The sequence below is a fragment of the Caloenas nicobarica genome, chromosome 20, assembly GCF_036013445.1.
Source record: "Caloenas nicobarica isolate bCalNic1 chromosome 20, bCalNic1.hap1, whole genome shotgun sequence".
NCBI lineage: Eukaryota > Metazoa > Chordata > Aves > Columbiformes > Columbidae > Caloenas > Caloenas nicobarica.
In genome coordinates this window covers 2,945,868-2,967,404 of record NC_088264.1, presented here as the reverse complement: position 1 = coordinate 2,967,404, position 21,537 = coordinate 2,945,868, and the positions used below count along the sequence as shown (strand labels likewise).

The following is a 21,537-nucleotide window of genomic DNA, read 5'->3' as shown; positions in this document are numbered from 1 at the left end:
ATGAGTATAGGATCAAACCAGTGGAAGAGGTCAAATACATGAAAAATGGGGGAGAAGATGATCAGAAAATAGCAGCCAGGAACCAAGAAAACTTGGTAAGGATTGAACTTATCGCTTATCTAATGAAATAACGTGGCTCTGCTTTTCTAATGACATATGCAACGTGTAGCACATTCATACTGCAGCTTACACGTGGCGAGAGGATTTTCTTGACAATGTCATAACTCCCTGCTAAGCTCAAAGTTGCAAAATATGACTTTTTCCTGCTTGTCTTTCTGAATTAGGCTCTACTTGATCTTGGGGCCAGTGCTTCCACGATTACACTCGCTCACCTCCTTTGCAGATGTGAATATACGCGCTTGGAAATGTCTGTGTCTATATTGCAAATGAGTTGGTAGTAAACCAGCAGTGCCATTAAGAAAATGACCTACTTATGTAGATGTTATTTGCTCTGTGCTTTCTGGTTTTACATATTTTAAAATTCACAGGGAAGGCAGTTTGGAATAGAAAAAGCAGTATATTCAATCTATTCATAACACAGCAGTCGCAAGAATCATTTTGAGTGTGTTTCTTTTACCCTGACTTGAGCACCTTGCCAGCTCGTAGTTCCACTTAAAGGAAGAAAATCTCAGGTAAACTCTTAGTACTCCTTGAAATAACCAGGATGCTCTCGAAGTGGCTTAAAAAATCACAGTTGAGTCACTTCTGGCATTTCAGAGAAGTCGTTTCTTCTCTTATAAAGCTGAAAGAAAGTCAAGGTTATAATCGGCTGACTGGGGCTTTGCCCAGTTTAACTTTTTGAAGACACCTCACAATTATAATAGTTGGGTGCAAAATTTCACATCTGGCCCCACCCATTCAGTGTAGCCATTTTTCTTCAGGTAGGATTAGTTTTTTTCCCTCCATCTGTAAGACTGAAGGGGGAACATCCAGCAGCAGATTTCCCTGGAGCCACAACCGTTATCACCAGCTGAGGATTTGCCTTTTGCCATCATTCGGCAGCTGTACAAAAATCCCCTTTTTGGGTTTTTTTTCTCTCTTCCTGAAGATGTAAATGAGCTCCAAGCAACCTCAATACTTTATACTCCCTCTTCTAGACCCACAAACTTGCGTTACACAACCACACATGCATTCCTGTGGTAAACAGAAGAGCTTATTTTGCTGTGTACTGTCCTTACCTCGTTGCTCAAGTGGTGGTTGAGCGACATGATTTCTGCTTTGGTCTCCAGATCAGGTATTTTGTCACCTGCGCTTTCGCATTGCTGATGCTCCAGGAGACGGCACAACTTCAGCTGGAAGCAGGATTTGGGGATGATTTTTTTTAGTGCTGAGAATATCACTTTTTCTAGCAGCATCCACAGTGCATTCAGCTTTATGGCCAATGTAAGCACGTTTGTTTTGAACAGGAAGAAATGTGACTGCAAGAATTCTTTTCTCATTTTAGAGACCCCAGTGCTTCGTTGGTAAACGGAGAAAAAGGAAAAATGAGCACAATCCTCAGGGTTTTTTTTTTTATTTTAAAAAAATGGAAAAACCCTAGCAGGTTAAACTTTAAACTAGCCTTCAGCTCTACTTAAATTGGAATATTTGCAAAATGTAACGTGCCACTTGAATGACAACGAGGAAGAGTCTGGGCAAGCTTAGGTCTGCTGAGGTGACACAGTTGCTGAAGTTGTATTTGAAATTAGATACAGTTATTTTGCACATTTTTTTTAGTGCTTGCCTTCTGGTAGCACCTAAGTGTCAGCCTGATTAAATTTAGGAAAAGACATTTCTACAGCACGGTGCTTATTGTTTTATTATTGATGGGCCATGTTTGATGGGAGCAGTGGGTTTGTTGGAAAATATAACTTGATATGGAGTTGAAGGGCTGGTATAGCTCTCTCTTCTGACATATCTATCGGGAGGGAAAAAAAAAGACAATAGCACAAGGAAGTCTTCAATCAGAGAGGATGTATATACTTTAAAATAAGAACTGTCTTGCACACCAAAAAGGCTTTATTTTCCTTTTCCTCTTATTACTATAAGGAGATCACATTGTCTGTAATGTATGCAGCTTTTTAATCCTGGGAATTGTCAAGTCCTTGTCACTCCTGGATTTTTTTTTTCAGAGGGGTTTCACTGTTTGAATTCACCTCAGTAAACATGTTTTAGTTCACTGCTCAGAGGACGGGTTAAGCCACCCATCACTCAGGCTTTCATTTACTTAACGTGTGAGAAGTTGGCAAGTGCTTACATAATCCCGTCTGTTCATCAGCCATTTCCAGGCAACAAGAAATTTTAGGAAGAAGAAAAGGCGATGGGAGAATCGGCCTGCCTTTTTTTTCTCTCTTGTTTTTTAATTGTCCCAGGGCTGCTGATTCACAGCTCCTTCAAAACGCAGCCCAGATGAGATGTGTAACTTGAATTTTCCCTGGGAACTGCTCCAGTGTGGGTTATCTTATCCTCTGATATTTGTGCTTGAATTATGTTATTCAGATGCCATCAAATTTTTCAGTCCCATTATCATCACTGTTACTTTTTTTAAGGTATTTTGAAGCCTTGCTTAGGAAAAAAAAAATCTCTGCTCAAAGTGAAAATAAAACCACTTCCATTATAACTGAAGCTCTTTGATGTGGTGCCATCCCTGCCTTTGGTGTTGCGGTATTTCTGAGTCGGGGAAAAAAAAATTAAAAAAGCTTATGCAAGTAGATAAAGAGGATGGGAGGACATGGCAGACACCAGGCAAATTGTCATTTTGTGCCAGAGTCCTACAGTCAGGGGTTTATTCTGTTCAAGGAGAGAACTGGAGAAGGGCTGGTAGAAGCACAGGTAGCCCTGGGGGAAATGAGGTTCTGTCAGTGAATCCCCATCTTCTCGGCTTCAACGTGAGGCTTAAGCAGGGCTCAAAACTTGAGCAAGGCTGAGCCTGTAAAGCAGAAATACTCCTGAGATGGCTTGACAACGGGAATGGCTGTGCTAGGGCCGTGTGCCAGGTGGAACAGAAGATGCTCCACGCGAAGACATTTTCTGGCAGAATCAAAGGCCTCCTTGAATTAAAATGTAGGCTCTTGGCAGGGAAAAGGAAAAAAAATAAAAACAAAGAAAAGATTAAAAAGCCAGGATTGTTTCAGACTCTGTCAAAGTCACTTATTGCTTTCCCTGCGGTTCCTTTGTGTCCATCAGCCCCATTCACTTCTTTACCCAGGTTGTTTCTCCAGTTCTCCACTCGCTTGGTGTCTTTCCTGGTACCTCCATCTGGCTCCTGGAACCCTCCCAGGTGTCCTGCCGGGGCGTCCCCACCCTCCAAATGAAGCCAGATGTGCTGTCTTTGGCGGGGACAATCCTGAGCTGACAGTCACACGTCCTCGTAGCTGCTGCTGGGAACGGGATGTCGCAGGATTAGGTGCCGGAGACACGGGTTCACACCGCAGGCTGGCGCTGCCCAGCTAAACCAGGGATGTTTGGAGTCAGATCTGCAAAGAACTAGTAGATAAGGAAGAAAAAAAACCTCATTTACGTTGGTTTTCAAAAGTATTTACATTTTTAAATCACAAGTGTTGGGTTATACATATATAACCCCACACACAGCCTGGTGACAACGTGCCAAGGGAGGCGATGAACCCCCACATGTTAAAATTAACCCTCAGGTCCCCATGGATCCACTCTGCAAAACCCCACTGGGGCAGTGGGGAGCTCTCCTGTGTTTCCCCGTCTTTTTGGGGGAAATCTGGGTTGTTTAAGGGTTTTTTTTATGATAAGCCTTCGCCAAGACAAAGAGTGTTTTACCAACTCTGAGGTTACCACTCAGCAGATCAGGATGGGGTTTTTTGGCCATAAATATTAGCAAAAGCTAATGATGGCTAATCACATACGTCACGTAGCTGATTTTGTTACTTTGGAAAGCTAAAATGCTAAAAAACCCCAGTATTTTCAAAGTCTGAATTGATTCTAAAGCATACCTGTTATGAGCAGGTATGACCAGAATAAATAAAACATTTCACCATTTCTAAAGACCTGTTAATTTTTTGTTTGGAAAGGACTCGCTGTTTAGCTCTATGGCATCACGTTAGAGGTACAATCATAACAGCCTAGTTAACATTCATAACAGGATGGATTTAATTGTCCTCATTTCCATATTCTCACAGCACTACTGGCTTTCCACTGTAAAATCTTATTGCCAGAAAAGGTAAAATAAGAAGGTGTTGCGTATTTGTGCAGCTTAGCGTTGCTTTGGGAAACTCGATGAATTGTATCAGTTCTCCTCTAGAATAGTACAGAGACCTCTGAAAATATCAAATACCTAAAACTACTTTTTTTTTTGGTGTTAGCTGGTTAAATCAATATTTATTGCGGTTCAGGTTTTGGATGTCTTTGTAACTTTTCCTAATAGAAATCAGTTTGCACTCCGCATTGGCACAACAGGCTACTTATTGGGATTTTTATGCTTTGTTACCCAAACCCTCAAAACAACTGGGCATAATCCTCTGTTTCGTCCTGAAGCTCCGTAGCGAAATTGCATGTTAGAGCTTGAGATGAATTCCTGCTGGAGCTAGAAGAAAATTGCCTTTCTCCATTGCTCTTCCTATCTCTCACTCCGCCTTTAATAACACGAACAATGTTTTGCCCTTTTTTTTTTCCCAATAAGTATAAATTTCCACTCCACTTACCTGCAAATGTAATTTCTGTCAGCCTTGTGTGTGCTGTTATTTCCTAACTACGTCTCGAGCTTCTCAGCCCAGCCGCTCTTCTCCGTTCATCATTCAGCTCCGTAGTACTTAGTATTGCAAACCCTCGGTATCTGTAGCTCTATGTTCCACACCAGTTCTCATTTTCTTCAGTGATATGTCAAAAATAGACAGTAGTATCTGATAGATGAAGTGTACAAAATTAAAAACCTAGCAGAAAATGATGAATGAAACAACTGTAATAACTATATAAAACATAATATGTGGAAGTGAAGCTACTGTCTATAATATAAAACTTTAAATAGGTAAGCAAAATATGTATTATAGGTACATCAATCATAAACATTTTGTGATGTGTAATGCGAATATTGGCATATGTCTGAATTCCAGATCAATTTAGGAAAATATCTTTTTATCATTCTATTGCCAGGCTGCCCAATCTAAGTACTTAAAAAAAATAAGTTAAAAGAACTGAGCTAGCCACCAATCTCTGGGCCTAAATTTGTTGGGGGTATTTGTGGTGTTTTCCTTTCTACTTATGCAAAATACCACAAGTGCAAATTTAAGCACGGTAATACAGTTAATTTGATATTTTAGAGTGTTTAAAGCCACTGCTGCATACTATTGCTAGATAAGCTTTGAATTGCTGTGTTTTAAACGCAAAACTCTATATATTTCTCACAGCACTGTTGCAGTACGTTGGTGAAGAGCTTTGTGCAAATTAAAATTAGGATCATATTAATGTATATTACAGTACTAAGAGTTCCAGCTGTAGTTTCCTAATTATTCATTTTAAACAATTTTGCAATGATAACATGTTTTGAAACACACTATTTTGGGACAGGACTTGCTTGTGCTCAGCTTATGAGGGGAAAGAACCCAGAAATGCCCAAGACCCAAAGCCCTCAAGCCCTTAAAAGGAAGAGGTTTACTTGGGTTTTGTCTACCCCAAAGCGTTTTGGTGTGTTAAATCCTGTGTTGACGCCTCGTTTGCTTTTGGTGCTGTTTGGGAAGAAAATTTGAGAAGAAACTTCTTCCTGGTGAGGGTGCCAGAGCCTGGCCCAGGCTGCCCAGGGAGGCTGTGGAGTCTCCTTCTCCGCAGACATTCCAACCCGCCTGGACACCTTCTGTGTAACCTCATCTGGGTGTTCCTGCTCCGGCGGGGGGATTGCACTGGATGAGCTTTCGAGGTCCCTTCCAATCCCTGACATCCTGTGATTCTGTGATTCGGCTGTGTTCAGCACCATCCAGGAGACCCTGTCCCACCGCTGGCGTGGTGTCAGCTCTAGGTACGAGCATTGGGACGATGGCATCAGGTTGGTTCATTATCCACCGTCAGGGATGGATATCTACGTATCTTTCTATGTAAAGGAGAAGCTATTAACTTTTCCGCCTCTTGCCGCCCTATTTTCCCTTCTCCTGTTTTCAGATATAAAGCCTCAAGCTCAAAGAAATGCTGAAGATCACAGAATCACAGAACAGTTTGGGTTGGAAGGACCTTCCCAGCTCCCCCAGTGCCCCCCCTGCCCTGAGCAGGGACATCTGCACCAGCTCCGGTTGCTCAGAGCCCCGTCCAGCCTGGCCTGGGATGTCTCCAGGGATGGTTCAGCCACCACCTCTCTGGCCAACCTGGGCCAGGCTCTCACCACCCTCAGGGCCAACAATTCCTTCCTTGTGTCTAGATGGTGTTGGCTGTTGTGTTGTTGTCTGTTGTGTTGGAATCCAGGCAGGGAGAAAAGCACAAAAACACGCTGGGGTCATTCTGGGAGGAAAAGAAGAAATCGAGACACCCTTTATCTTTGGTTTCTGGGGCATAAGAACGATAAAAGGACAAAGTGAGCATCTCCAGGTGTGCCCGGAGACTTGATAATACTCCATCGCCCACCCATTGCATCTCCCGTCATCGTGGGAGCTGGAAAAGAGCAGAGAGGGCTGCAGAGCCAGGCTACTCCCCCACACGATTTCCCACCAGGAGAAGCATCTGCTTTGCCTAAATGCCACATCAGCCAAATGCTGGGGCCCGAGGGAGGTCTGGGGAAGAACAGGTCCCGCAGGCTCCTCGCAGAGAGGCGCTCCCCATCGCAGAGAGGCGCTCCCCATCGCAGAGAGGCGCTCCCCATTGCGGAGAGGCGCTCCCCATCGCAGAGAGGCGCTCCCCATTGCGGAGAGGCGCTCCCCATTGCGGAGAGGCGCTCCCCATCGCAGAGAGGCACTCCCCATCGCAGAGAGGTGCTCCCCATCACGGCTGCTCCGCTCTCCGCTTCAGAGACAAACCACAGAATAAAAGGCGCAGCTACAAAACACAGCTATGGAACAAAAAAGTAAATGAAAGGCAGGGATTAAAATGTAAAAGTAACGCATTGAAGGAGTGAGGAGCGTAATATCAGGCTCCTTTCTGCTGCCGGTGGCAGGGACAGACCGGGCAGAGCAAGCAACGTGTCCCACTTAGTGAAGGGGAAGTTTTGCTTTTTCCTTTCTAAGATGACACTGAAGAAATTCCCCTGGGAATATTTATTTGTTTATTGGATGTGTCTTCCTCCAGTCTTCATTGGCGAGGTCTGTATCAGCTTATCTTACGCTATACGTACACCAGGTTCCCTTTTCCAGGGAAATTAAAATTATAAAATCGTATTTTGGGTTACTTTTTTTCAAACTCCGAGATCCTAAACGAATGCTGCCCTATAGCTATCAGTACTAAGTAATTACAACACTTCCGTTTTCATAAACCAGCCTTTCCGATGTTTTTTGGAAGAAATGCGTTTGAAGCTGAAATAGAAGTGCACGGAAAGGACATTGTTACTAGAGCCAGTTACTTTAAATACCGTGCAATTAGCTTATTTCCATATTGCCCATTTCATTTCAACTTTGCCGTGAATTTCTTCAAAGAATGGTTTCTCATAATGAATTTATGACAGTTTTAGCTCATTCCACTTATGGGTCACTGCATATTATATAGAGATCAAAGTGAATGATTGCCCTGAGTATTAATATTCTTTTTCTTCTGAATTCCATTAAAAATGGGTTTGGTGGAAGAAATATTAATTTCGCCTTCAGTATTTAATTTTTCAAAAATCCAGAAAATAAGTGGATACTATTAATAAATATTTTTAGCAAGTCAGAAGATAATATAAAAATTAATTCTGCTTCAGATGTATTTCTTCAGACTAGACCTTGTTTCAGCCTTCACCCTCCGTTAAGTAAATCTGTGTAGTGCTCTACCGAGAGGTAGAATGGTATAATTTATCAGGCTCCTGATAGATGTGATTTTAAATTAGAAAGTATAAAAAAAACGCATAATGATATTTCTTTCTAAGCGCATTAAAAGAACAGCGTCCAGAAGCAACATGTAATTGCAGCCTTGCTAGCGTTTGCTAGGGGGTAAAAATAGTCGTGAAGATCCAAGACCCAAGAGAAGAGCTTTGGGTGAGTGTCCGGAGCCCTGAGGATACTGGGCCACCAGCAACCGCGAGCCCGTGGGCATTTCGCAAACCCTTGCGTCGTCATCGTCCTTGTGCTTGAGGTTGTCACAGCCACGGCCAGTGGGTCTGTGGCCTGGACACGCATTTCCTCCCGCTTCTCTCCAGGAGGACGTATAGAAACATATCCTATTCCCCAGAATAGTTTATTGCGCATTTTGCGGTAAACCAGCCGGTGTTGCAGCGCTGCCAACATCAGCCGTTTGAAAATGAGTCAGCCGGCCAAAATACATAGATCATATGTAAAATTAGTTACTTAAAAAACATTACACATACGGCTCTGGAAGTTTCTGATTTAAGTGTTTCTTCCATGATTGTGAGGACTGGGAACCATTTTCCGCCCCCCTTTTTTTTTTGCAGACCTGAGATTATTTTTTATTATTTTTATTATTATTTTTTTAAGAGCTTGAGCATCTCAAAACTTGAGGAGCTGAAGCTTCAAGAATGAAGCTTAATGAAGAATGAATGAAATAAGATTTCAAAAGCTGTCGGCAATAGAAGCACTGTGTATCCTCTGTTTTGGTACTTGCTTTTCAGCAATTGCCTGGTAAGTGTTAATTATTAATTCTACTGTTTTGGAACAGAGGATAAGACAAGATAAGGGCAGAAACAAACATACAGAAATGCCTAAAATCATCAAATTTATCCGTACAGATTTCATTAGATATTTAACCATGCAGCCTTAATGATCTCTCGGTTTTAGTTTGAATACAATATTGCACCTGGGAAATTTTTGGGATGTGCCATTTTAGACTCAAACCCAATACTGAATGTATTAACTTTGGTGTATTGAAGGTAAGGTAGGGTGAGACATTCGGTGTTGGTTTCAGGCAAATCCCTCTTACAGTCACTGTGGTTTTGCTGTAACTTGTTTATACTCTGGCTGTTTTTTTCAGTGGAAAAAGTGTTTTCTTTTGTGAACTTCCCTAACTAATGTCCTTAAAGACCAGGTTGAAGAGGTGAGCTTGAAGTCAGTCACACAAACTGTTGTCTGCTGTACATAATACATCTCTAGCACCCAGTTCTGAGGATTTAATGCTGGGGTCCTGTGACAGACGCTTCCTTCTCTCTCTTTTTTCCTCCTTTTTTCTTTATCCTATGTTTCTTTGACCAACGTCAATGCTTTGATCCCCTGGCCTGTTTATAGGGAAATGCGTCTTTAAAGTGGTTTCTAGTAGCCAGGAGCTCAGCTTGCTCACGCTGAATTTCGATGGCTTTGTGTAGATTCAGAGATCACATCTAAAGACGAGGACTGACCGTTATGAAAGGATGGGATTTGTTCATGTTTTTAGGGAAGAGATCGCTTCTGAGGCTGGTGACAGCTGGTTTGATCTCAAATGCAGCGAAACAGATGACACTTGACAAGCTCTCTAGTGCTAAGTAGACCTCAACATCCATGCTGGATGTCTCTCTTGGGTGGAATTTAATGCATCTTCTTGAGTGACGAGCAAGAAAGGTGACATCTTCTGTGGCCAGCAGAGCTGCTAGGGTGAGTACAGCCCAAAGGCCCAAAGGGGAATCACAGAATCATTTTGGTTGGAAGAGACCCTCAAGATCGTCGAGTCCAACCATAACCTAACTCTGGCACTAACCCGTGTCCCTGAGAACCTCATCTGTGAGCCTTTTAAACACCGACAGGGATGGTGGCCCCACCACTGCCCTGGGCAGCCTGTTCCAGTGGTTTATAACCCTTTCCGTGGAGAGTTTTTTTCCTAATATCCAATCTGAACCTTCCCTGGTGCACCTTGAGGCAATATCCTCTTGTCCTGGAATCTGTGTGAGCAAGCCGGCGTTAAATGGCCATCCTAGGAAGAGGCTGGAGGGGTCAAAAAGGATAAAGAAAGAGGGCCAAGAAGTGCAAGGTGAGCAGAGAAGGGGAAAAGGGGCAGAAACACCACAAGGAGAGGCAAGAAGAGCTTCAGAGGGCTCCCCGCAGCCCTGAACTTCTCAGCTTGGCCTAGTTGAGGAGAGGCATCCTTCCCGTACAAGACGGGGGACCCTGTGGGGACCCCCCACCTCCTTCCCGGTGGTGGCCTGGAGGAGATGGGTCAGGTCCCAGGTCTCAGGGCATCGCTCTGTATCTCCGGGTGGTCTTACTGGCCATACTGGTGCTGAGCATTTCAACGGGCAGGTCTGCGCTTTTGCCGTGAACAGCGAGAGCAGCATTGCGCATAATCTAGATTTGTCGTGATCCGAAAAACAGAGTTTTCGGACTTTTTAAAATTTTTTAAAATGAGCGTTTTCTTCAGTTTCGAATTTGTGGTTTTTCTGTTAAAAGCCCAGTTGCTCCTGTGTTACGAGATTATAAAACCAGGAGCTCCCAGTCCGTTTTGCAGCATTTTTGTTTTGAAAAGCTTGCATTTTGTCCCCCTTTTTTATATAAATTATGCAATTTTTTCCACAATCCCATACACACGAGACTTTCTTCTCCACCTAAATCATTTTTGGTGTGCTTTTTTTCCCCTTCTTCTTGGTTGTTTAGTAAGAAACATAAAAAATATACTTCTAGAAGCAATATACAGTAGAAGATCCAAGAGTGAGGAGTACTTGCAGGAATAAAAGCTGTGTCGCAGGGGAGCACTAATTATTTAACTAATTTTCAAAAAGACAATATCTATGGTACTGAATGAGCATGAAATCTTATTTTCCTATTTCAATAGTCGCTGCTTTTGTTGGGCTTTCTACCTGTTAGGCAATCGTACGCTCACATCGTTACTGGGCAGGAACGTTTTTCACCGCCGCAGCAGTTGTTTTGTGTCTGCTCGCTTGGTTATTTTGATTGTGCTTCATCACAATATGTGAACGAAATTGGTAAATATTTAAAATCCACCGTGGAGAAAATGAAGGTGGTTTGTGCTAAATTGTTTGAAATTGTAGTGGACGTTTTAAAGTGGATTTCTATTTTTTTATGTCTTTTAGGGAAACGAGGCGTCTCTGCAGGGGCTGGGCTACTCAGGCGTTTTGTCAGCTTAGGCTTGCTGGGACAGTGTGGTGGTGAAGTGGCATTTGGGCCACATGCGGGCAGAAGACACCCTGATTTAATGATGTCTTCTCCGGAAAAGGTGAAAGGGAACTGGAGATGGCTTCTGGGAAGTTCATTAGCTGTGTTAAGTGGCTCCTTTCACTCTTTAGCCTTAATTACTGCATGCTCAAGGGGACAGGCGTGACAAACCCAGGTCTCCCCAAGACCTGGTGGGAGCTCAGAAGGTGCTCATCCCTTTGCTCCCCGCTGCCGTGCGTTTTGGGACTGTTGGGAAGGTAGCAAAGATCCTCAGCCCGCCTTGGTCCACCTGGCCAAGGAGGTTTGGTGGTGCTGGGGTGGCCACCACGGGCATCTCCACCACAGAGGTCTCCAAGGTGATTGAAGCCATGAGATGATCCACAGGGAGGAGGTGAATGAACTGCAAGTGAGGGATTTATTCCTGCCGGTGGGTGACAGCGGCGTCGTGTCACCTACGCATGTGGACAGGGGAAACCAGCAACGTTCCTGGTGTTCTTGAGATGTTGCTGGCGCCCTACACAACCCCTCCCCAAAAAGAAGCAGCTAGAAGTGATAGACCTGTGAAGGGGAAGGGGAGGGATCTCTCCATCTGTACTACGTGTGCTTAAACCTGGGCTGGAAGGGGCTCAGCTTGATGTTTTGGGGGCTTTTTTCACTATAATTTCACTGGTTTTGTTTGGTTGTTCCCCTTTGCCTTTGCGGGTAGCTGAGACCAGCTGTTCTGCAGGCAGCTGAGAGACTCAACTGCATGTGTTGGAAAGGATTTCTGCGTTTCAGCTGGTGGAAAGAGGAGAAGAAAATCAGACTGGGAGAAGGGGAAGCAATATAGGAGTATGACTTTCTTGGGTTCAGGGTTGGTTTTTTAAGTTAAAAAAAAAAGAGAGGAAAAAAACTCTATGAAAATAAATGTATGCTTGTAAAAACAAACACTTCGATATTATGAAGATGCTGGGCAGATAATTCAGGCTCTTGTGGATGACACAGAGGATGACGCAGTTTGGGAATACATGTAGGTACGTTATAAAATAAATCTCCTGTATACATGAATATTTTTAATGCGAAGTACCAGTTCACACAGATAGCAAAACAATACTGAACTAAGCTACTATGCAGCTCACCAAACAGTTTCGTGTTTGTTCTCACCGGGAAGAAAACCTTTTTTTTTTTTTGGCTTTAAATTCCTTGCTCCCGCAAGAAGCAGTATTAGAGTTCAAACGCAGCTTTCATCTCCCACACTTGATCTGCGCAAACACATGCTTGTGTGCTGCTTTATCTAATATGTCATCTTTCCATGGGATAGCATCAAAGACAGGTGGCTTAAAATAAATAAGTCGCTGGGTAGTCTATGCATGGGAACACAAACCCAATGGTTTTTAATAAGGTAATAATATTATATTTTGTGTGTGTGTATATATATATTTAAATGTAGTTTGTATTACAGCAGCACCTAAAGGCAATAGCTGGGAATCGAGCGGCTGCTCTGCGTGCAAACATGGCAATAATGTTCTCAAATATCACCAATCCTTCCCCAAAATTTCATGCAAACCAGCACTTTTATTCCAAAAGCCAGGTAGTTCCAGGGGAGCAGCAACCCCCCTGCTGTGAGCAGAGACATCTTCACCCGGATCAGGTTGCTCGGAGCCCCATCCAGCCTGGCCTGGGATGTCTCCAGGGATGCGGAATGTTGTTCTTCTGCCAGCAAAACGCTGCGGGTTTCCCAGATCACCCTCTCTTTTTAGACATGGAGAGCACGGAGGGAGTCGTCACCTAAATAAGCGTAGGAAATCCTCATCCCTTTCGGGTGACTGGCGAGGCTCTGAAATAACGACCTTCAGGTTGCTTAGGAGTCTTTAAAAGCGAGTCAAGGTCAAAATGTGCTTTATTTTTTTATAAGGGCTTGACTGGATGCACAAATTTAGCAGCTTGTGAGTTTGTGGGATTTCTCCCGGCTCTTGAAGTCACAGCGTCCTGCCCAGCTTTTCCAAAGGTTAACATCCGCACGGGAACGCTGTCTCCAGAGCGACGTTTACACCCATTTCCTTCCCCGGGAAAACATTCCGCAGCGACACAGGATTCGGCAGCGCTGGGGATGCGGCGACGGCAGATGCAAGGAGCCGGTCGGTGGCTTGTCTTTCCAAAGTACGGCTTGTTCTTAGTGGGTTGAGTATTGAGTTTTCTGCCTTTTAATTTAATTTTTTTTTTTTTTTTTTTAAACGAAGCAAGCAGAAATGTTTTCCCGAGCTAAAGGAGTTGCTCAGCCTTGCAGCAAACCCAGCCGGGTTGGCCGCCGGCCAGACTTCCGCTCACCGCAGCCCGCGCACCACGTCACTCCTCTAAGAATAGCCTCTTTAAGAAAAAACTAAAATAAAAAAGACTTTAGCAATGCATTGTCTTCATCCTCGTTGTCAAGAGGTGGAGTTTGGAGGGTTTGTTGGTTTGTTTTTTCCTCCCTCCCCACGATGGTGCCTGTTGTTTCGCCCTGTGCCTGCAGCAAGCTATCGCTAATGCTGAGAAATATTTTCGGACTTAATGCGGTGAGTCAGGGCTTAGCCATAAATTGGTCATGGGATAGAAAGGATACAGATTGTCTGCTACCCAGGGTCTAGTTTCAGCGATTTCAGAAACATGAGCAATTTCTCAGCTGATGTTAATTACACTCATAACTCTTCCCGAGATGATCTAAGGCAAGGATTAATTATAAAAGTTTCTCGGTGTTAGAACATGTTTCTTTAGTTAAAGTTTGGCATGCTTTCGTTTTATGATTAGCATGAAAGAACTTTACATAAAATCTCTAAATACACTATGCTATCTTGCTATGTAAATAATGATATGTATGAGGCTATCTAAACAAATCTAACTGTTAAATGGCAAAAACACATAAAAGGCCCAAGCGCTACCAGCCAATTCAAAGGCTCATTGAGTGGACTTGCCTATTCCTCTTGGGCTTGGTTCTGTTTTGGAAGCTGTTCTTCTGGCTCTACTCGATTTTTCATTTAAATAAAACTCACCACGGATTATTTGCCTATCTTCAGTTAAAAAATAAGTGACCTAACGAAGTACCCTTAGACACTTGTACTTTTGTCTCCATACCCAAGGACTTTTCCAGGGCAGCTCCGTAGTGTCTTGATGGAAATGGGGATCCAGTTGTCCCACGTTAAACCACCTCATGGTTTGTCGTGCCAGGCTCTCGCCTCTGAGCCTCCAGCCTGAGCTTTAGGGTGTCTGCTTAAGAAATCTGAATATTTTTAATGCCACGGTTGCGTTTACTTAGAGGACAGAAGGAAGCGGAGCTTGTTTCAATAAAATTGCACGAGTGTGAAAGTAGCCAGTTCACATCAACGCTTCCAAAAGGTGAACCTAAATAAAAATGGTTAAATGGGTCCATGGAAGGCTTGGCTTGACTTGCTGTTGAACAGTCACAAAAGGCTAGATGAGGTCACACATCTTCTTTCCATCTTCTCTGTCTTCTGTGGCCTTTTATTTTCCTGGGTGTAAATTTTAGCAGATTCTCACAGCACGGTAGCAGAGTGTTCGCTGTTAAGGATCCCTGCACCGGTTTGGAAAACTTGGCCAAGTTTTCATTTTGTTCGCTTTTTTATTTCATAGAGCTCTTTTCTTATGATTAGGTCACATAACCAAATAGTGATGTCATTTTCGTATCATAGTTCTGGGAGTGCTTTAAAAAATGAGAGATTCAATTTGAGTTCCTACAACTGCTGTGTTTGAAGGTTTTGTTCTAGAAGAACGTTGCATTAGCTTGTCCTTGAGTGCAGGTAATGTCATAGAAAAACACAGGGGATTTTTGCTTGTAATAAATTTACGCTTAGATTCTTATCATATGTTAATGTTTTTAATAATCTGACACTACAGATCTCCCTGGTTTTATGGCCTCTGCTGCTGACTCCTGCATTATGTATGCTGATGATTACTATGCAAATGTAAGTTATTGAATTGATTTTATGACGGTGGCAAAAAGCATAAAGCTGAGTTCACTTAAGGAAACAAACGTGATGCAAACACAAAGCGCTAAAGTAATAAAAAAGTCTTTTGCATCACGTTGGGCGATGAAGTGCAGAGAGATTTGTAATTCGGCTTTCCGATGGAACCCTTGCGTGAAGTGGTGCTCCAGCACCGCTCAGCCTCCGGTCCCCCGTGTCCCCAAACTTGGCCCAGTTACTGGCGAGACAAAATGTATTTGATCTGCTTTGAGCTTACAAATGGTGACAGATTAATTTGGAAAGACAGATTACAAACGTGCATCGTGGCCACAGTCTGAGTCCTGTGAAAATGATGTATGGCTGGTGCAGAATGATAAAAATTCGTATCAAGGGAACAGCTTAATTAACTATTCTTGATTAAAGTAGCACAGTATGTGAATTTAATAGCTTGCGTTCAAAAGCAGAATGTGAAATCACTTATTACTTTGGTGTATCTTGCTGCCAAATTGTGAGCTGCCAGAGGTTCTTCGTGATTAATTGAGTTTAGAGGAACTTAACACTGGGGTGGGAGATACCAAATAATTATTCTGCTCCTGCTTCAAGCTCATTGCCTCGTGTGGATAAAGAAGCTGTCAGGAACAGTCGTGGGAGTGGACTAGGAATAGGATCAGTAGTTGTCAGGGAAGGGAGGGCATATTGGGACTTCAGCTGAATGCCACCACCAAAATGTTGGGCAGTGAAATAGTTGACGGTGTTGCCATTCAAACTTCGACGTTAATGGTCAAAGTGTATGTCATCGTGGTTGTTGGGGTCATTGTGGGTATGGAGAACAGAAGTTTATTGTGTCTTCCTTCTGTAATCTTTTAGGTTGAGCAGTTCTAGGTCATGAAGGGTTTTCTCGACGGTCACACTTTGTGGGGCAAAGTTGTTCTCGTGGTAGTTTGAGATCTTCTTGGTGCATGTAGCTGAAGAAGGTCACATATTCTGCAGCCCATTGCACCTTTTACGTGCATCAGTATGACACTTGTCTGTTTTGCAAGAGCATGATAGTGATGATTCGTGTCCAGCAAGCTTCTAGATCCTGTTAAGCAGAATTATTACGTAAGCTGGTGTTTCCATGTTGTATATATCCAGTTGGTTATTCCTGCCTGCAAGTAAGACCCAGCACTTTGGCGCTGTTTGAATCATCTCCTGTCTTTCTCAGTACGTCTCTCCAAGTTGTCGGGATAACTTTGAATCCTGCGAAGCAGAGTCTCTCCTGGCTTGATGTTCTCCATGGTTTCGGAAAGTATTCGTAGTCTCCAATTCATTATTATTCATCATCCCAGTCCCTAATGAAAATCCAGCTCCAGGATAGATACCAACAAAATCCCGCTTGATATATTCCTCTACTTTAACAATGTGCCACGGTAAACTACCTTCTGTGTGGCTTCCTGACCAGCTTTGCTTTATCCTTGAGTGCTTTTGTCTTGTAGGTCTCAACAAACAGACTTGGTTTTCTTAACTTGTTTATGAAAATACCCAGCGAGATGATGACAAAAGCCGTATGAAAATCAAGGCATATCACATGTTCCCTGCAACCAGTATAGCTGAAATACGGTATTTACCTAAATATTATTATTTTTTTAAATATAAGTTGCAAGTACTGTTAGTGTACAACATTTTTCCCATATAAAGGCTTTCCTGAAAATACTACAGAATGGATATTTGCTTCAAAATACAAGCTGAGGTCATGAAGCACAACTGAAAGCCAAAGGGTGGATTTTGGGAGCAAGTTTTATTGCTGCGGCATGAAGAGCATTGAACACCTTCGTTATACAATGCTTCGGTATTAGCCAAAGCTCAGATTCAGTCAGTCTGATTAATTAGCACCGACATGCGAGTAGTGGACTTTATCATTATATTATGTCAGAATGAGCTTAAAAAAGGATCTCCTCATCGTCTCCTTTAAAAAATATAAAAATCCTGCTTTACATTTCTTTGAGAATCAGTACGTCCAAAATATTTATACTCAATCTCATTTGAAGAACCCTTGTGATTCCGATCAGAGGCCGTTTTCAGGGCGCATTTGCGCTGTAAATTCGCTATTTGGATGGGTGAGCATTGCTGCTGCTTGAAAGTAAAGTGGGTGAAAAAGATGATCTCAAAGCAGCTTTGAGACCGGGCATCTGCACACCCCTGACTGATCCAAGATGAAGAATTGGGGTTCGTTCCGAATTTTTCCCTCATTTGTCGGGTTTGTACGTGGGCTCCTACCTTGACTGTGATCAGTGAAGGTCTGAGCGCTGAATAAAACAGCAAAAAAGGTGAGATTTCTTTGAGAGAGACTAATTTCTCCCAGGAGCAGGGCTTACCGCAACAGGTAGCCTCGCTGAAACGAATACGACGGGCTGTGGCCGAAGATATTGTGTCCTACAGTAAGTAAATATAAAGCCCAAAGTTCTTATGGGCATATGTGTGTCGACACATTTTTCTTGGAGATACATGTACTGCAGAAGCCACCTCTGCCATTACACCTAATTATAACACACCATTGTTCTGTGTCTTCTGAGCGCTTTGAAAAAATTAGCAAAATCCATTGATACTGCGGTCAGTGAACTCATCTGAAATTGCCCGACGATGCTGTTATTTATACACAGTGGAAAAATCGATAAATTTAATCCAAGGTAGAACTGTCTGGCTCTCGGAGGGGGAAGGCTGCCGAGGACTGGAAATCGTTGCCTCATGCTCATTGAATCACATCCAGCGGTTGCGGGGCCGAAGCTTCCAGATGGGTTTGACTCACGGGGACCGAGTGTCCAAATGAAGCGTATTTGTCATGCTGCAGTCCTATGGGATTAAGAGCACTTGGATTCATTTGATCTGATGCATTCCAACCGTATTAAATAAGTCCATTTTTTATTGTCGTTTGCACCTTGCGTTTTCCTGGCTGTGGAAGTCCAGCATCTTTCTTTTTTGGAAACTGAGCTGTGATATGGCAAATATTTCTGGCCAATATTTCTAGCTCTGGCAGGGCTTGAAGAATTCTTGGCTGGCTTTTACAGCAGGCTGATAGCTTAGACCAAATATAACAAGAGGCAGAGTACAACATGTAGAATTAAATCATGTTGCTTGTTATTAGATTATTTTTCTTGTCTTGAAATTAATCACTGTATTCTGGGTTTTGTGATAAATAGGCAGTCATTCTAAAATGTTTTAATCAATACTTGGATATTAAATAATTTTAAACAAAACATCTGAAAGATCCTTTTGTCTTTCAGCAAGATAATTACGCTGGGAGGTTCGTTTTCATAATTCATTTGGGAAATCCAATTTATTGAATATTTGGGACGTAGGACTTACTCTTGATATATGTTTTCTTCACTTGAACCTTCTTTGCAGCCGTGTCAATGGGCACTACTTATAATCACATGAAGGCACAAGTTGCATAGTTTAAAGTCTTTGCAAAGGTACCTCCTGGGTAGGAGAAAAGGGAAAGAGAAGGCTATCGTGAATACAAAGCCATGAATCATCTATAATCATAGAATCATAGAATCATTTTGGTTGGAAGAGACCCTTAAGGTCATTGAGTCCAACCATAACCTAACTCTGGCACTAAACCATGTCCCATGGAGACATCTTTGTTCGCAGTAGCATCCATACATCAGTAAATAAAGGCTGACAAGGTAAGGGTGGGGACAGAGGAGGACAACTAATGGTGCGCAGCTTTCCAAAGAGGTGAGCTTTGGGGTGGAAACCACGAGAGAGGGAGAGTTTCCCCGGCTGTGCCGCCTCCTTGCTGCGTTGGCTTTGGCCCTTGGCGGGCCGCACATCCGTTGGAATCACTTGGCGTGATTGGACCCTGCAAAAAAGACTTCAAAGTTTTATTTTCGGGCAGAGCAGTGAGTGCCCAGAGCGGTGGTGGATGAACCATCCCCGGAGACATCCCAGGCCAGGCTGGACGGCGCTCTGAGCAACCTGAGCTGGTGCAGATGTCCCTGCTCATGGCGGGGGGGGGCACTGGATGGGCTGTGAAGGTCCCTTCAACCCAAACTGTTCTGTGATTCTATGATTAACAGGACTCCTTACAGGGCCAGACGAGTCCTAGTCCTGGCAGGAACGCACCAAAAGTCCATGGCTGGGACACTATTAGTGACAGGCCTCACTCAAATGGCCGCAAATTGACTGTGAAACTGCACTCTTAATGAGAGACGGACCTACCGAGAGGTAAATAAATACCTTTTGGTATTGAAAAATATTCTCTGAACACATATTGAGTTATTAATTCTGGCCAGTGTTCTTATCAGTGCAGGAGACCATGTGCTGAAGGTCCGGGAGGCGGCCGTGCAGCTCCCCTGGGTCCCGTGGGGCATCCGGGAGGCCCAGGGCCATGGCTGATGTTAATTGAAAGTGGTTTTAAACCCCAGGAATTTGGGGCTTAAACTAACCTCTGAATGTGAGGATTAGGAGGAGACCACCTAATCATCAAAGTGTTTGTCTTTCCCAGATAAGCTTTGATAACGCCCTGAGCTTTCTCTGCACCCACTGGCCGGTTAACGAATTGCTTAATGTGACCTTTCAGAAGCGAGTGGAGGGGGGAAACAGCCATGTGCATGGGGAAATAGCCGTGCACCGGCTCCATCCGAGGTCGGTGTGATCACAGATGCCTCACTTGGTGCTGTCGGAGCAGCAGAAAGGTACGGAGATGGGCTGGAGAAAAGAGAACGTGGGTGCAGGAGCTCACAGGTTTGGAGCAGGTACCTGTAATTTCCTTCTGCTCATTACGCTCAGTTGATCGCTGTTGGTTTAAATGAGGTTTGAACATGGCAAAATGTGGTCGCCCATGTGGTGTTTGCCCTTCTTTTCTCCGGTGAAGGCAATTTTATCAATTTGGCTTATATGTGGCAGAGGCTTCTTGAGGTGGCCTCCATGCTGTTCCTGGGGCTGGTTGTTTGTCCGTCTTCCCCTTCGGTTTTCCTTCCCGGCGTGCCTTACCCAGCTGTTTTAAACACACATAGCAGTACCGCAAAGAGCGTGAAGTCATTTGTTGTCGGCGTGATGTTTGATAGCTCCAAAATTAGTCTTCAGCACATGCGGTCTTAAACTGGAAGAGTCGTGATTCAGGCGAGCAGCGTTATGGGCAGATGTACCATTGACCTAAGGGGTCTTAGGCACCTCTGTGAGATGAAACGAGCCCTTAAGCGCTTTGCAGATCCAGGAGCAAAGTGTGCCTAGGTTGAAGTTTGCATCAGGAAGGCTGTTAACAACAAGTTTAAGCCTCAGGGACTTGCTCCATCACGTCCCGTGGCCTCAGTGGTGTGGCAGGCCCTGCTTTTTGTGAACGGAGTCAGGGAATGAGAGCAGTTCTGCGTGTCGCTGGTAGGGGAAAAGTGATCCTGACCCACAGTTCGTGCCTCAGTTTGTTTCAAAACAGCTTTTGCAGTCCTTCAGGTTGAGAAGTTTTGGGTCAGCGTTGCCAGATTTGGCCGCTAAGCGCCAAGCACGGTGTTTCCAGTTGTCTTTGTAAAAGTTATACGATCTATTAGTCGGTGTTCCTGATGGAGCCGATAAGCCCGAGTGAAGGTCAAGTGTGCTCCTGGCTAGGTCTTGATGTTCTAGGTCTCGCTAGGTCTCTAGTCTGTTTTTAACAGTTTACAAAATGTGGGCCACAGAAGAGCCAAGGAGGGAACATACATCATGGACCTCTGCTATGGGTTCTGGAAAAGTTTAGAGTTTTGAGAGAACAAATGACGTAACGTGGTCTTTGGTTGAACATAGGTATAGGATCTGCAGAGAGCCCTCATCACCACGTCTCTGCTGCTCTTCTATTTTGCCAGAGGGACAAACAAGTGAGAAATACTAATCACAGCTTACCGATTTGGATTTCAAAATAGGTTTTGGTTGTTAATGTTCTTAGTAGCAATCAGAGAAGATTCTTGGCCCGTTGCAGCTGCTGTGCTTTTATATGGCTCACAGTGTTATAAAAAGGCAGAGGGATTATAGGGCTTTGGTGCCTTTAATAAAATCTATTTTTGCTGTTAGGGTCATTGATGTGGTATATGGTTTGAATTAAAGTTCTCATTATCACACTAAGATTAAAGAAGGAGCTAATTAAGTGTAGGGAAGTAATTGAATGATAATACTGCAACACTGCAGCGAAAAATGAGACAGGATTTCCCTACAAACTCTCAGTTTTCTCCTCGTTGTAAGTACCGTGCCCATGAACGTGCACGGGACTATACTTGTGCCTCAGGCAGAAAGCTTTCGTGTTTGGCACTGCTGGTAGTAAAGTGCCAGCCCATCATTTTCTGAACATTCCTGTGATGGGACAACCCCACTAAATTTTAGAGCTGCTTTTCTTATCCTTGCACTCACCTGACTTGAAAAGAAAATAGAGAGTGTGTTAAAACCTGGTGTCTGCAAATGGCCAGAAATCAACTTTCAGACTCCAAAGTTGGTTTTGATTAGAAATAGCA

General features: G+C 43.6%; 1 protein-coding gene across 2 annotated transcripts in view; it reads left to right on the top strand.

Annotated features, from left to right (window-relative positions):
* C20H1orf21 (chromosome 20 C1orf21 homolog) overlaps window positions 1-21,537 on the top strand; it is a 109,769-nt gene that overhangs the window by 68,493 nt on the left and 19,739 nt on the right. For both annotated transcript variants that reach the window (XM_065649105.1, XM_065649106.1), the window contains exon 3: window positions 1-95. In XM_065649105.1, the coding sequence (XP_065505177.1) occupies window positions 1-95 (95 nt within the window). The remainder of the gene's footprint in view (window positions 96-21,537) is intronic.